The sequence below is a fragment of the Ursus arctos genome, unplaced genomic scaffold (assembly GCF_023065955.2).
Source record: "Ursus arctos isolate Adak ecotype North America unplaced genomic scaffold, UrsArc2.0 scaffold_19, whole genome shotgun sequence".
Lineage (NCBI taxonomy): Eukaryota > Metazoa > Chordata > Mammalia > Carnivora > Ursidae > Ursus > Ursus arctos.
This window is the reverse complement of record NW_026622863.1, coordinates 34172275-34189012: the sequence shown is the minus strand read 5'-3', so window position 1 is coordinate 34189012 and position 16738 is coordinate 34172275. Positions and strand designations below refer to the sequence as shown.

Below are 16738 nucleotides of genomic sequence, written 5' to 3'. Positions count from 1 at the left end.
ATGTTTATGTACCTCTGTCTTTTCATCTGGAAACTGAGAATGATGATAGCATATGCATCACGGAGCTGTTGCGAAGGTCAAATATATTAACAGAATAGTGCCTGGCACAAAGCTCGCTATAAGAGCCTTCTTGTGTTACTGCTACTCAAGGCTTTCAGAATTTCTCAATAGCCCAAAAGGTTCCATATGTTTGGTATTTCTTAGAGTAGTGAGTGCACCTGTTTCAGGCTCTCACAACAGTACTTGTTTATGTGGATTTCTAGGACCCACCCTAGACCTAGTGAATCAGAATCTGCAACTGATACCAATCCAAGTGATTCTTTTGAATACTAAGCCTGGAACTATTATGTTAGGGTTTTGGTTACATATTTCTGAATATGTGCTTTCATGGTGACATTCGGTGTTATGGATGATATGACAGGTGCTAAGAATTTATCATATCCCATATTATCAATCTAAACAAAATATGCTTTGGACAAAACAGTTAAGACACATTTGTCTTTTGTATTACATTGAACCCTGCGAAATTGCCATTATTAGACCATTTCTGACCTACAAAATGGCAGTTCTGTAAGGTTCAACGTCATAGATTCAACCTTGCTGTTAACATTTCCTAGTAGTGTCTAAGATTCCTGGGGGGCCTAAGATGAAGTAAGTGCAAAGTCCAAGTCTCACTAACCAAGAGCCTCACAGGGTCTCAGGACATGCTCCCTTCCTGACCTTACGCACCCCTTCATTGCCTGTCCGGATAGACTGATTAATTTCTGGTTTTGCTCCATTCAGGTTAAAATCCTATTGCCAGAAGGCAGCAAGCCAAGAGGTTGCCAAGAACTTGGTAAGTTTATTTCCATTTCTAGGGGAAAACTTGACTCCCAAAACAGGGGGCTTATCTATGGGGACCGAGGAGAACTGGTAAGGAACGCACGACCCTGGGTAAATGTGTGGGTTACAGCTTTAATGACCATACAGAGTACTGATGTAATTCCAAGAAGGCCAAGTCTTGGACACTTACATACTCATCCCCTAGCTGACATTAAATAAAACCAGAATGCCCAGAGAGATGAAAATACACTTTGTGCTTATTTTAAAAAATTTTTTTTTAAAGATTTTATTTATTTATTTGACAGAGATAGAGACAGCCAGCGAGAGAGGGAACACAAGCAGGGGGAGTGGGAGAGGAAGAAGCAGGCTCATAGCAGAAGAGCCTGATGTGGGGCTCAATCCCAGAATGCCGGGATCACGCCCTGAGCCGAAGGCAGACGCTTAACCGCCATGCCACCCAGGTGCCCCTTAAATTTTGTTTTTTAATTCCTGATCCACGGTATATAACTCAGTGGGCACATTAGAATCACCTTAGGAACATTAAAATACAACAAAACAAAAAGCAAAGAAACTAATGCCCAGGCCCTACCCTAGAGCAATGAAATAAAAAAATTCTGGCAGGAGGACCTGAACATCAGTATTTAAATAAAACTCTGCAGGTCATTTTAGTGTGAGGACAGTGTTTCTGAGTCAGTGGTTCTCAACTTTGGGGGGATCAGAATCACTTGGGGGGGCTAATGAAGCACCCAGAGGTCAGGGTCCTTCAAAGAGGAACGAGCCTGGGCTTTTGTGTTCCCACATTCCCCTGGTGAACCTGGTTTACTCCTGTGAGCCCAAATTTTGAGACCATCTATTGCAGCTAATTGTTTTAGAGCAATAGTTTTCACACTTAGTAGCTAGCTGTAATTGCCTGGGGAGCTTTAAAGAAAGTCTATTCCTCCCCCCATTCCCATGTGATTTAATTGGTTTATGGTTCATCGTAGGCACTGGAATTTTTAAAAAGCTTCCCCAGGTGATTCTAATGTGCAGACAGGGTGGTTAAATACTTCTAGAGAACATTTCTGAAAATTTTCCGTATATTTCTATCCTCTGGACATGTAAATGCTAATAACAGCTTGAGATCTGAAAAAACCTAATCTCTTGTTTTGGCTGTAGAAGGAGTATATGATCTCAGAGGTTGAATAGAGACCTGGCAGTGTTTGCCCTTGATCTAAATCTCACAGATGTGGGGGGTAAGATACGTTGTGTTTTGGGAACTGGAATTAAAGATACTTTCTAATGCTGGGCTGGAAGAAGGAGAGTTTTTGTGAGCTGTATAAACCTGGATCAAAATATATTCCTTTCAAATTAGTTGAGTGAAAGCCAGTCTCAAAAGGTTGCATATTGTATGGTTTCATTTCTATAACATTCTTGAAATAAAATTATAGAGATGGAGAACAGATTCATGGTTGTCGGGATTGGAATGCGGTGAGGGAGTGGATGTGGCTAAAAAGGGGTATCTTGGGGGATCCCTGTGATGGAACCGTTCTGTGTCTTGATTGTGTTAGTAGCTACGGGAAGCTCTACATGTGATAAAGCTCACAGAACTATGATGAGATGCAGATAGAACTGGTGAAATCTGAATAAGTCTGTGTACTGCGGCAATGTCTGTGACATAGGTTTTGTTTTGTTTTGTTTTTTAAATTTAAATTCAATTTAATTGACATATACTGTATTATTATTTTCAGAGGTAGAATTTAGTGATGCATCAGTTTCATTAACACCCAGGGCTCATTCCATCACGTGCCCTCCTTAATGCCCATCACTCTGTTACCCCATCCCCCACCCACCTCCCCTCCAGCAACCCTGTTTGTTTCCTAGAGTTAAGAGTTTCTTATGCTTTGTCTCCCTCTCTGTTTTTGTCTTATTTATTTTTCCTTCCCTTCCCCTGTATTCATCTGTGTTGTTTCTTAAATTCCACATGAGGGAAATCATATGGTATTTGTCTTTCTCTGACTGACTTGTTTCAGTTAGCGTACTACCCTCTAGTTCCGTCCAGGCCGTTGCAAATGGGAAGAGTCCATTCTTTTTGGTGGCTGAGTAACATTCCATATACATATATACACACAAACCACGTCTTCTTTATCCATTCATCTGTTGATGGACATCTGGGCTCTTTCCATACTTCAGCTGTTGTGGACATTGCTGCTACAAACACTGGGGTGCAGGGGCCCCTTCAAATCGCTATGTTTGCATCCTTCGGATAGATACTTAGTAGTGCAATTGCTGGGTCATAGGGTAGCTCTATTTTTAACTTTTTGAGGAAACGCCATACTGTTTTCCAGAGTGGCTGCTCCACATTCTGGTATTCTGTGGTTTGATATTCTGTGGTTATGCAAGATGTTATTAGGGGGGTGGGTTGCAGGGTAAACAGGACTTCCTTGTACATATCCTTGCAACTTCCTGTGAATCTGTAATTATTTCCAAATAAAGGTTTAAAAAATACATACTCCCTTGAAGACAGGCTTAACAAGGGAGAATTGCTTAGGTCCCGTGTAGGTCTTTGGCTGAATAAAGGTCCATAAAGTCTTCTAAACCTTTGGTAAATAAAACTAAAAATGTAAGTTTTTGAAGTTTGCCATTGGAGGCCAAAAAGTAAGTCTGGCTTATTTGAAATCTTAAAATATGAGAAAAGCCTCCTGGACGAGCTAGAGCTTTAGAAATATCTGCCAAGGCTGCAACCACATTTAAAGTGACGGCATACTTCTTTCCTGATGAGGGAGCAGAAGGCAAGCTGAGGACAAACCACAAGCTGACACCCCACAAACCCCCCCCCTCCTGGGTAGGATGTGTGTGACATTCCTCCAGGAAGCTCCCAACCGCCTTAATGTTAATGCCTCACTAGAGGGAAGAACAACCTGAACTTGACAATGGCAAGGCCTCCAGTATCTTGGAGATCCTCTGTAGGTTCTTTGAAACCTCCCTTTTCCTTACCTCCCCCAACTCCCTAGTATATAACCCGTCACCCCTCACAACCCCGTCCAGCAACTCTCTCTGCCCACGGGTCCTGTCCCCGTGCTTTAATAAAACCACCTTTTTGCACCAAAGACATCTCCAGAATTCTTTCTTGGCCATCAGCTCCAGATCTCACCCCACCAAACCTCACCTATATTCCAAAACTATATCATTTCTCACTCCACCCCACGTGTACCCCCATTACAGACGCAGCTAATGTAAAAACAAAACTTTGCGCTTAGCGCAGTACTTACTTAGGACATATCAAAACTGAATGTTAGGGTTCCCACAGCAGATTCTAAGTAGCTAATTCTAATAAACACTTGGGGTGACTTACTTACCCAGTCAACAATGGGACTTATTTTAACCAACCATGTATAGACGTATGGACTCTTTCTGATGTGGGAAACAAAAGCAGAGGAAATGTAGATAAAATTAAAGGTCCTTATAACCCACTGTCATTGACAAATGCTTGAGGCAGGCAGAGTGTAAGGCTCTTCCAGCAAACTTAATGTTAATATTAAGCCTTGCTAGAGGGAAAAACAACTTTAGCTTGACGCTGGCAAGGCCTCCAGTATCCCAGGAGTCTTCCTTAGCATATGAAAATCCCTTCAGAACTTCTCTTTGTCTTTACTTCCCCAACCCTAAAGTATATCATCAGTTGCTCCTCACAATTCCAAGACGGCAGCTCTTTCTGCTCCTGGGTCTGGTCCCCCTGTTTTACTAAAACCACTTTTTTGCAACAAAGACGTCTCAAGAACTCTTCTTGGCTGTCCACTCCAGACCCCAGCACTACTCCAAAACACATCATTTCCACACTTTCTAACTGCACGCTTTCTATCCTTACTTAGTGTAGCCACCATGACTGTAATGACCCCCTCCCCCGAAGATTCCACATTCCCCCACACAGTTTATCTGTCTCAGGGAAATATTCAATGACTTTGTTCCCTGGCAAGTGAATTAACTCAGCTTTCATGTCGTTGATACTGTTGATGTAGTTTTAGAAAGCTAGCATGCGGGTACATAGGAATTATGGGAGTCAAAGGGTTTTGCAAGTGAATGCCCTATTAAGACATCAGGGAATGGAAATATTGCAACCTTTCAGCCTGAGGCTGTGTGATACTGTGATTTATAATAAGAGATACCTATTTGGTCTTGGACCCATTTCTAGCACAGAGCTCCTAAAACCCTTGGAATTTCCTAAGTGATGACAGCAGCAGATGTCTTGTGTTATGTTAATGAGGGTGGGGACTGGTTGCCAAGGAAACCAACCAGGTAATTTGAGGGGCAGAACTTTCAGTTCTTCCCCAAACCCCCCCAGGCCCTGGGAGGGGAGAGGGGCTGGAGATTGAGATCAATCACCACTGGCCAAAAGATTTAATTAATAGCACCTGTGTAGTGAAGCCTCCATAAACACCTAAAAGGAGGACAGTTGGAGAGCTTCCAGGCTGGTGAACATGTAGATTCTGAGAGCATGGAAGCTCCCTGGCCTTTCCCTATGCCTTGTCCTCAGTATCTCTTCGTCTGGCTGGTGATTTGTATCCTTTAATATTCTATGTAATAAACTGGTAATCCAGTAAGTAAGCAGGTTTCCTGACTTCTATGAGAAGCTCTAACAAATTAATCGAACCCAAGGAGAAGGTCAGTGAAACCTCCATTCTACACCTGGTGGGTCCAGAAGCACAGATGACAAACTGGAATCTGAAGTGGGGGTGGAGGGACGTCTTGTAAGACTGAGCCCTTAACCTGTAGGATCTGATGTCATCTCCAGGTACATATTGTCAGAATTGAGTTGAATTATGGGACTCCACAGTGGAACTGGGCATAGGACATGTTTATAGGGTGGCAAAAAGAAAAACCATAGGCCCAAAATGGAGTCACTTATGCTAAGCCACATCACCAAAGGAAGGCTTGATAGCTAACCTAATTACAGTGTGAACATCCTCCAGAAATGTAGTCTTAACTGGGTCAGTCAGGAGTTTTCTGGTCAACACCAATGAGGTAATCTGTCATGTGGGCCCTCTCCATTTCCCCACTACTACCCCCAAAGGAAGATGAAGTCTTGATAAGACCCTCTACTCTTACCCCTAAGAAAAAGTGAATTTATCTGAAACAATCCTTTCTTTTGCTAATAATCCCACGCCCCACCTTCCTTCCTATAAAAACCTTCCGTTCTGTACAACTCCTCAGAGCTCCCCTTTACTTGCTAGATGGGGGGCTGCCTGATTCATGAATCAGTTAATAAGGCCAAGTAGGTCTTAGAAATTTGCTCAGTTGCATTTTTGTTCTTTAACAAGGGGTGGTCCCAAAGTCCCATGCCCACAACAGTTGTCTCATTCTCTAATACCTTCCCAAGCCAGAACTCAGATGACCTTGTTTTAGGAAAATGTAATGAGGGCTCCCAGCCAGTTTCTCCCACCTCTAACATCTTCTGGAGTCAACTCAAGTAACAAGGTCCATTCTTTTATTGAGCTTTTCCAAGCTGAAAATACAGACCAAGCACATGGCCCCAAGAGAGGCAGGTTTACTAATCTCCTTCAGGCATGGTTAGCAGAAATTTGAGACTCATAGTATTTGGTTGTTCCTTGTAATCTGACAGTCCCTGGGGATGTGACAAACTATTTGAATATCAAAGTCAAAGTCTGGGACCTTGTTGCTCAAAGTGTGGTTGGGAGCCAGGAGCAGCCCAGAAGCTGTTAGAAGGGCAAATCCTCAGGTCCCACTCCAGAGCTATTGAATCAGAAATCTGGTGGTGGGCATAATTTTTTTTTTCTTATTGTGGTAAAATACATATAACATAAAATTTCACCACTTAACCTTTTTGAGGTATACAGTTCCGTGGCATTTAGTACATTCGCAATACCATGCAACCATCACTGCTGTTACGTAGCTTATTCTCATTGCCTCAAAAGAAAACCCTATAACCATCAGGGGCACAGTTGGTTAAGCATCCAGCTCTTGGTTTCAGCTCAGGTTGTGATCTCAGGGTTCTGATCTCAGGGTTGTGAGATCGAGCCCTGGGACAGGCCCACATCAAGGCCTGCGTCAGCCTTCGCACTCAGCACTAAATCTCCTTAAGTTTCTCTCTCCCTCTCCCTCTGCCCCTTCCTGCCATACTCACCTGCTCGCGCGCTCTCTCTCAAATAAACAATCTTGTGAGAGAGAGAGAGAAAGAAAAAGAAAGGAAGGAAGGAAGGAAGGAAGGAAGGAAGGAAGGAAGGAAGGGAGGGAGAGAACCATAGCCATTAAGCAGCCCCTTCTCATTCTCTCTCCTCCCGCCCCTGACAAATGCTAATATGCTCTCCATCTCTCTGGATCTGCCTCTTTTAGACATTTCATATAACTAGGATCATCCATGTGTGGTGTTTTGTGCCTGGTTTCTGTCACTATAATCTTTTCAAGGTTCATCCATTCTGTACCATATATCAGTGCTTCATTCATTTTCATGGATTAATAATATCCCATTGTATGGATAGATGACGTTTCGCTTATCATTTCTTTAGTTGCTGAACATTTGGGTGGTTTCTACCTCTCACTATTATGAATAATGAGTGCTATAAACATCCGTGTACAAGTTTTTGTTTGAACACCTGTTTTCTGTTCTCTTGAGTATATGTAGGAGTCAAATTGCTGGGTCATATGGTAATTCTATGTTTAAGTTGTTAAGGAATCGCCAAGTGCTTCCATAGAGGCTGGGTCATTTTATCCTCCCACCAGCAACTCACGAGTGTTCCAATGTCTGCACACCCTTGCCATCAAGTGTTGTTTCCTGGTTTTTGTTTTGTTTTGCTTTGAAGCCATCCTAGTAGATATGAAATGCTCTCTCACTGTAGTTTTGATTTCCTGCAGTTGTTTTTAAGTAACCCTCCTGCTGATTCTAATGCATCTAGAATTTGAAAAAGTTGTCCAGGGGCCCGTAGCGTCCACTCAGAAACTAGTCTTAGAAATGCAGGGGGGCGCCTGGGTGGCTCAGTCGTTAAAGCGTCTGCCTTTGGCTCAGGGCGTGATCCCGGCGTTCTGGGATCAAGCCCCACATCAGGCTCCTCCACTATGAGCCTGCTTCTTCCTCTCCAACTCCCCCTGCTTGTGTTCCCTCTCTTGCTGGCCATCTCTATCTCTGTCAAATAAATAAATAAAATCTTAAAAAAAAAAAAAAAGAAATGCAGAATCTTAGACCAATTAAGTCTACTCAAATTCTGCATTTTAATAAGATCCCCAGGGGATCACCGCGTACCTTGGTGTTTGAGAAGGCTGGTGAAGGAGACATCCCTAAATTGTTAACACTTCCTAATCCTCATTTAAATATGTTAGAGTTAGGGTCTGTGTTTTTAATGCCCCATTTGTCTAGTATATTCTTGTTGGACAGTCTGGAAAAGTGAGAAGAACATAGAACTTGGAGTAAAACAGCCAAACCCAGTTTCCACCACTAACTCTATTGCTCAGGGTCTGGATGACCCCAGGCTAGGGTGCTTAATCTAGAAAAGGAATTAATATCTGCCTCCTGCACCCATTAGAGCATCTAATTCAACTCAGTGTGGAGAAGTTCACTCAATCTGGTTCTGCCTCCTCCCCTTGCCCTACACTAGCCCTGGTTATTTTGTGAGCGTTTTAGGGAAGCAAATCTCAGCTTTGGCCTCCTGTCACGTCAATGAGCCGCTGGGGGACTGGCTAAATGACTTGCCAGATGATTTTCTTAAGGCGGCCAGCTTGGCAAGAAGTTCAGGATTGATCCCATAGTCAACTTCCCTGGACGAAGTAGGACCTCTTTCAAGGCTGAACTGTGGGATACCTATAATTTATAGACTTGTAAGAATTTCTAGGGGCACTTACTTTTGGGGTAAAGTAATTTTAACGCATTTTAAATAGCTCCGTGGGGCTAGGCAAATATTACCGTCTCTCAGCAAAGCTGTCCCTTTTACTAAGGGACTTTCTAAGCGCTCAGAACCCACAATGCATTTAAATCTCCAGCCAAGACCAGGGGCCATTTTGCGCATGCACACACATACCCCTGCCCCCAGGGGACATGCGGCAACATCTGAAGATTCGTCATCACTGGGGGTGGGCGCTCCTTGCATCTACGGGGTGGAGAACACAGTCACCGTGGAACATCCTAGTGCATCAGACAGCCCCACGTAGAAAGACTTCGCCTCTACCCAGATACCAGCACTACTCAGGTTGAGAAACGCCGCCCTACACTCGGGGGCCGCATCAGCCAATCGCAGGCAGATGAGAAAACGGACTCGCAGAGAAGTGGGGTGACCTGGCGCGATCACCCGGCTACGGATAGAAGAGCAGAATTCAAACCACAACTGGCTCCAAATCCCTGAGGCCGGAGTTGTTTTATAATGTTTGTTTTCAACCGGTCTTATTGGAGCACAGCTTGCAACTGTTTACTCTGCAATTGAACAGGAAAACTGGCCAGAAAAGGCTTTTAGACCTCTCAAACAACTGCCCTTTGTACAATCAATCAGAGCCACCTCCCAGTTCCTCCAACTTGGTTAAAGATTTATCCCACTGCCTTGCAGGGCTTGGGTTAAAGGGCTCTTCCGTGTCTGTGAGAGCGATGATGAAAAGGCTGACAGGGTTAAGATTCTCCCGGAGCAGGTGTGGTCTGAGGTAGCCACAGTGACCTGTTGGGAGTTACCTGCCCGGGGGCTAGCTAGCGTGTGACAGGGAGCAGCAGGATGGAAGGTAACTCAGTGTCACCGTCAGGGGTGGTGGTGCCAGTACGTGGCGGGATAGCAAGCCACAGGCACACATACAGCCAGCCCCTCCCCGGAGAGGCCCTTGAAGGCTGCCATCTGCCAGGTGTGGGGCTCCTGCTTATGCGTGTGGCATTGCATGTGGTCTCGCCGTGGCCCTCAGAAGCAGCAGGTCTCATGCCCATCGTCCTAAGAGGACACTTCCACCCAGGGGCTCAGGACCTTGGTCTGGGTCTCTCAGTTGTCAGTGGTAAAGACAGTACCAGAACCTGGGCAGTTTGTCTCCACGCTGGGTGGCTGGCTTCCTCTTCATTTTGAAATCTGATTCTACCTGCATAGCTACATGGTGTCTCTCTCACTCTTTCTGTTTCTTCTTCCTTTCTTCAGGGATGCGGGATAGGGGAGGGAAGGGCGTATTTATAATGTGGTTGACCCTTCTGTGTATCTCCTAGAAAAGAATTTTAAAGAAGCTAGGTTTCTTCCCTGCCCAGATCCTGGAACTTCCCCACCACAGGAGTGGATTTAGATGTAGGCTGTTTGACCTCATTCCCCCCTGGGAATGGGGCTGAGGCTGGAGTGCGCATCCAGCGGTGGGGCTAGTAGGAAGAGCAAGATGGTGGAGGTGAGACCTTTGGGAAGATCCCTTGAGACTCTTGGCCTTGTGGTTGACATGACACCTGAACCAGCCAAGTCAGCAGGGGAGGCTGTGGCTTCGTGAGTTAGAACGTGAAGCCGAAGCTCAAATTCCAGTTCTAGCTGGAGGGCCAGTCACATAAGTCTTCTGAACCTCACTTTTCACAGCTGCAAAATGGGAATACTAATACTATGCAGGGTTATTGGGATCATGTGTCTGATAGTACCCAACAAATGCTTGAAGCATAAGGAATGCTTCATAACAATTATTAATATTTACTAGATATCCACTACATGCCAGGCACTGCTCTGAGTATTTTAACATTAGTTAATGTAATGTTGATGTAATCTAATGGTCCCGACTATCCTGTGAGGTAGGTTCAGTTATTATCCTCATTAACTCTTTTTGAGAAGAGAAAAAAATCAAAGTGCAAAGAGCTTAACCTGACAACCAAGGTCACAGAAAGTGATAGTAATAGCTGACTCTTACATAGAATTTTCCGTGTGGCCACAAACACTTGGACGTGAATGCTCATTGCAACATTACTCACGAACGACCCGATGTCCATCCACTGATGAATGGATAAACAAAATGTGGTCTGTGCATACAGCGGGAAATTACTCAGCTTTAAAAAGGAATGGAATTCTGATACATGCTACAAGACGGATGAACCTTCAAAAGATGAATGAGGAAAGACTGTGAAGCCAGCGATGGTGAGGGGGACACTACTCAACCAGAGGAGAGGTGGCTAGCAGCTGAAGATCTTGGGGAGGAGAAAAGAAGCATCTACAAGGGCTTTCATTAAAATGAGTTTTGCAGAGCAGTAGCTCTTTCTGCCCACAGGTCCTGTCCCTGTGCTTTAATAAAATCACCTTTTCGCACCAAAAATAAGTAAATAAGGAAGGGAGGGAAAAATAAATAAATAAAATGAGTTTTGTGGTATAGGATATAACCATTTCTTCGATCTTTGCACAAAATCTTTTAATTTAAATTTTAGTTAGTTAACATACAGTGCAGTCTTGGTTTCTGGAATAGAATTCAGTGATTCTTCATTTACATACAACACCCGGCACTCATCACAAGTACCCTCCTTAATACCCATCAGCTGTCTAGCCCATTCCCCCACCCCCCACCTCCCTCCAACAACCCTCAGTTTGTTCTCTATTGTTAAGAGTCTCTTATGGCTTGTTTCTGTTTCTCCTTCCCCCTGCCCCGTATATTCATGTTTTGTTTCTTAAATTCCACATATGAGTGAAATCTATTTGTCTTTCTCTGGCTGAGTCATTTCATTTAGCATAATACACTCTAGCTCCAACCATATCGTTGCAAATGACAAGGTTTCATTTTTTGATGGCTGAGTAATATTCCATCATCTATATATACCACATCTTCTTTATCCATTCATCTGCTGATGGGCATCTGGGCTCTTTTCATAGTTTGGCTATTGCTGATAATGCAGCTATAAACATCAGGATGCATGTACACCTTCGAACCTGTATTTTTGTAGCCTCTGGGTAAATATCTAGTGGTGCGATTGCTGGGGCGTAGCGTAGTTTATTTTTAACTTTCTGAGCAACCTCCAAACTGTTTCCCACAGTGGCTGCGCCAGTTTGCATTCCCACCAGCAATACAAGAGGTTTCCCCTTTCTCCGCATCCTCGCCGACACCTATTGTTTCTTACGCTGTTAATTTTAGCCGTTCTGACAGGTGCACAAAATCTTTAATAAAATCTATGCTAAAGATCTGAGCCAATCTGATGTTGGCTTTGCCTTTGGGGGAATGCAATGAAGTGTGAAGTGTTGATTCCACACGACATGAAGGGTGAGGAGAAAATGCTGTACACGGCACCCTGGTTTGCGTGAGTGGGTTAAGGTTTCAAGAAAGTAAAATGTTTGGAAATTAGGTACATGTGGTAAGTTATTCAACAGAAATCATTTGACATAGAGAAAGAGCCAAATGAGGATTGCAAAGCATGTCCTTATCACTGCCGCAGGAATTGGCGCCTTGTTGCCTAAGCTGAATCAAATGTTGACAGTTCTTCAGGCATTTCTACTGCAATATTGGAATTGAACACATTGGCCAAATAAAGTTGAAATAAAAAAAAAAAAAGAATTGATGCCTAACTTGGAAGGATGTCTGTCTGGGAGTTCAAACTGCCAAAAGATATCCTCCAGAAGTGCCTGGAAGGCTGGGCATAGAGTGAGCTCTGATAGGAGAGCCAGTGCTGGGTATTAGAAAGGAAGGCCAGCCCTACAGTCTCCCCCTCCACCACCATCTCCTCACCCCCACTAGTGTGCGGAAGGCGATGGGGGTGGGTAGATACAACGCCATCCACCTTGAAAGAAACTGGGATAGGCCCGGAGGTATTACTTTCCTACTGCTGTTATGGCAAATTACCACAAACTTAATGGCTTAAACAATAAAAATGTATTATCTTACAGTTCTGAAGGTCAGAGGTTTCACTGGGCTAAAATCAAGGTGTCAGCAGGGCTGCATTCCTTCTGGAGTCACCAAAGGAAAATCAGTTCCCCTGACCTTTTTCTGCTTCTGTAAGGGGCCTGCATTCCTTGGCTCCGGGTCCCTTCCCCCATCTTCCAATCTCTCTTTGACTCTGGCCCTCCTACCTCCCTCTTATAAAGACTCTTGTATTGGAACCATCTAGATAATGCAGGATAATCTTGCTGTTTCCAGCTCCTTACCTCAATCATACCAGCAAAGCCTCCTTTGCCAGGTAAGGTCACATATTCCAGGTTCCAGGAATTAGGATGTGCATGGATTTGAGGAACCACTATACTGTCTACCAAACCAGTTACCTACCTACTCACACCAGCCTGAGACACTTGATTTGGGATTATTTGGTATGTAGCAATGGATAACTGGAACAGAATGATCAATCCCAACTCAGCTCCTCCTGGCCGATGCAAACTTCAGTGATAAATCCTATCCCACTGAAATTCTTGTCATGCAGAGGGTGGTAGGGTCAGGCTCAAGACAACCTGATGGGTCAGGGCTACCGTAAGCTCCTTTAGAGAACTCTTACCAGTGACTGATTACCTGTCTCTCTTTCTCCATGACCCCTATTTCAAAATGAGAAAAATACCAGGGATGAATTCCCAGATAAGCATGTTTTCCATAATTGCTATTATATTATTAATTCTGCCAAGAGACGCATCAAGTTGGCATTAAATTGGCTGCTAACTTCAACGTGGTTGGTTATATATTGGCTTTCATACATGCTTTCACTTTCCTGTGTTACATTCCAGCTCCGCATCACCCTGCTCAAAATCTTTTCCATTGTTTTGCAAAATTCTTGTCAGCCAAGTGCTACGGATTCCCTTATTTTGTTTTCTGCTGAACTTCTCTGCTCCTCATCACGGAAGGAACCTATAAGCATCATTTAAGAGTTTTGCTCCGATCTTTTCACAAACACCTGCTTTATCAGGTACATATGCTTCCCATCTGTTCTGATTTCTTGCTACTGCTTTAACAACTTTATAAAATAGGTGGTTTCTGAGTCCTACAAATGAACTTATTTCTGGAATTTCTTTGGGACATAAGGATTTAAAACTGAATATAATAAAGGAAGACTCCGTACATCTCGGTGACTGACGGGGTGGGAAAAAGGAGGGAAAGGCAGAGGGAGAAACAAATCCATGAAAGCTCAAAGCTCTGAAATTCAACAGACAAGGGGAAGAACTGAAAGAAGGGGCGCAAGCTTAGACTTGCTGATAACAACTTTGGTTTCCGACATGTAGACTTGGTGATGATGATAAGATGACAGAATGGAAATAGTAAGGCTGGATGTAAAGAATTTGCACATCCGTGGTGAGAATAAGAGTGAAAGTATGTGATTTATTTTAACACTCAAATTTCCCTCCAGTGGAAATATATGAGAAGAGAGTACTGAGTCATGGCTTAGAAAAAGCTTTAGAAGGGCACCTTGAGTGGCTCAGTCGGTTGAGTGTCAGACTCTTGATTTCAGCTCAGGTCATGATCTTGGGTTGTGGGATCAAGCCCCACATCTGGCCTTGCACTCAGCATGGAATCTTCTTGGGATTCTCTTTCTTCTTCTTCCTCTGCCCCTCCCCCTGTTCACATTCTCGTGCTCTCTCTCTCTCTCAAATAAATAAATAAATCTTTTTAAAAATTTCATTAAAGTGGTGCCTGGGTGACTCAGTCGGTTGAGTGTCCGACTCTTGATTTCTGCTCAGGTCATGATCTTGGGTCCTAAGTTCAAGCCCTGCATGGGGCTTTGTGCTCAGCGGGAGTCTGCTTGGGATTCTCCCACTCTCTCTCCTCTGCCCCTCCCCCACTCACACAAGCAAGCACACTCTCTCTCCCTCTCTGAATACATAGATAAAATCTTAAAAAAAAAAAAAAAAAGAGCTTTAGAAGCCAAGTTGAAGATGTATGAATGGGCATCCTCTGCACTGTAAATTCTTCACTCTTTCATTCATTCATCCATGTTTCATTTATTCTCACACTTGCATATCTTCATTTATTCATTGAGCTTCCTATACACCAGACACCAGGCCCATAGCAAGTAGTGTGCACATTAGGTGATAACTAAAGTAAAATCTCCTGAATGAGCTGCTCCAAGTTGAGAACAAAGAGAGAAAAGAGAAACACTGGGGCACCTGGGTGGCTCAGTGGTTAAGTGTCTGCCTTCGGCTCAGGTCATGATCCTGGGGTCCTGGGACCAAGATCTGCATGATGCTCCCTGCTCAGCAGGGAGCCCACTTCTCTCTCTCCCCCTGCAGCTCTCCTGCTTGTGCTCTCTCTCTCTGTCAAATAAATAAATAAAATCTTAAAAAGAGAGAGAGAGAAAAACTTTCTTGTCAATGTGTCAAAAAGCAGGCAATGATCAGTTATTTCAGTAAATATTTGTTGAATGAGTGAGGCAAGGAACATGGGAGACTTGTTCAGAAGTACCAGGCTGTGCCAGGGCACTGAGAAAGGTGAGGTTTCCACAGATGTAAAAATTTGAAGGTGGTGTTCTGGAGAAAGATAAGGGTGAAATATTGCAGATGTGTTTTCCCAGGATTTGTTTGCTTCCACAGGTAGCAAGAAATTGGAAATACTTTAGGATATGGAATACTTCCTCATACAATTTAAAATATAATACTCATTGCTCTTTACCACCTTAGACTTCTCTCTCCCCACCCTCTTTCTCCTCTTCCCTCCCTCTTTTTCTTCCTTCCTCACTTCCTTCCTCCGCAGGCCGACCAACAACTTAGTAACACACACACACACACACACACACACACACACACACATACACTCACATAGCAGCTAAGTTCAAGGAAGTTGCTGAGTGAAAGCCAGGAAAGGAGATATGGTGGACAATGATAATTGCCTAGTTAATACAAAGAACATCCCCTCAAAAAACAGTGAAACAAAATAAAATAACTATTGGATGCCTCATTAAAAAAAGAAAATATTCTTTGGACCCAACTGATCAAACAGAAAAGAGCGGTGTTCTTCTATTCAAAGGCAGGATCCTGGAGTCCAAGCCCCCACCCCCTTGGCTTCCCTTTCACCCATGCAGCAGCCTGAAAGACAGCTCCATGGACATTCCCAAAGCCAAGTCAGGATCTGAGGAACCCCAGCTGGAAAATAAAACCTGTCCTAGAAGAAAGGATGTGATATGGCATACATGGGCATTGCTTATGGAAAGGAGGTTGTTAAACCCTGGACTAAGTTGTTGACTGTTCTTTGAAATGGAAAAAGATGAGTCATCAAATGTCACACCCGACTCAACTGTCTTGAGATTGCAAAATGACGGGAAGGATCTTGGGGAAAGCTCTCGTGGGCAGCCAACTGAGACTGGGAGCTCTGTCAGTGCCAACAGCGGAGACACTTGCCTACTCATCTCACAGGAAACAACAGTGCACCCAGTTCAAAGAGGGTTGAAAACAGATTACTGGTAACTCTATGTGGGATTTCCTGTCCAAATCTATGACGTTTATGTCCTATGAAGATATGTAGAACCCTAAAACCCCAGTAATGAATAGATGAGTTAAGAGGTAATAGTTTGTACATGAAAGGATTTGAAAGGCAAGGTTTTATTGTATTAAGATCAACGGTAAACATACAATTTGACTAATCTTGACCCAGCCCTGCAGGAGTGTGTCCTGCTTTCTTGTTTGGCCCACAAAGAATGCGACGAGCCACGTCTTGCACAACAGGCATCGCGCAACCTTGTGGGAAAAGGCCAACTCACCTGCCATGCTGCTGATGTTCACCAGCCTGCCCTTGGATTTCCTAAGAAGAGGCAAAAATGCCTTCGTGACCTCCACAGCCCCGAAGAAGTTCACAGCCATGCATTTTTTGTACTCAGTCATGGGAATGAGCTCCCCGTCGGCTGGTAAGCCAATGATCCCAGCGTTGTTGACCACAGCCCACAGTCCTGAGGACAGAAAGGAATGGCTTTGATGTCCAGTGATGCTGAAGAGCAGGAGGATTTTTAACACTTGAAGCTCTGGAGTCTAAAGGGCCCCTTTGAGATTTAGGATCTAGGCAGATTACTCAAACTCTTGGACCCTAATCGCCTTGAATACTTAAAACTACCTACTCCGGGGGGTTG

General features: G+C 43.9%; 1 protein-coding gene across 1 annotated transcript in view; it reads right to left on the bottom strand.

Moving 5' to 3' along the window:
• HSD17B2 (hydroxysteroid 17-beta dehydrogenase 2) overlaps nucleotides 1-16738 on the bottom strand; it is a 76956-nt gene that overhangs the window by 11358 nt on the left and 48860 nt on the right. Inside the window, exon 3 of the mRNA XM_026495314.4 lies at nucleotides 16376-16561. Coding sequence (XP_026351099.1) covers nucleotides 16376-16561 — 186 coding nt within the window. The remainder of the gene's footprint in view (nucleotides 1-16375; nucleotides 16562-16738) is intronic.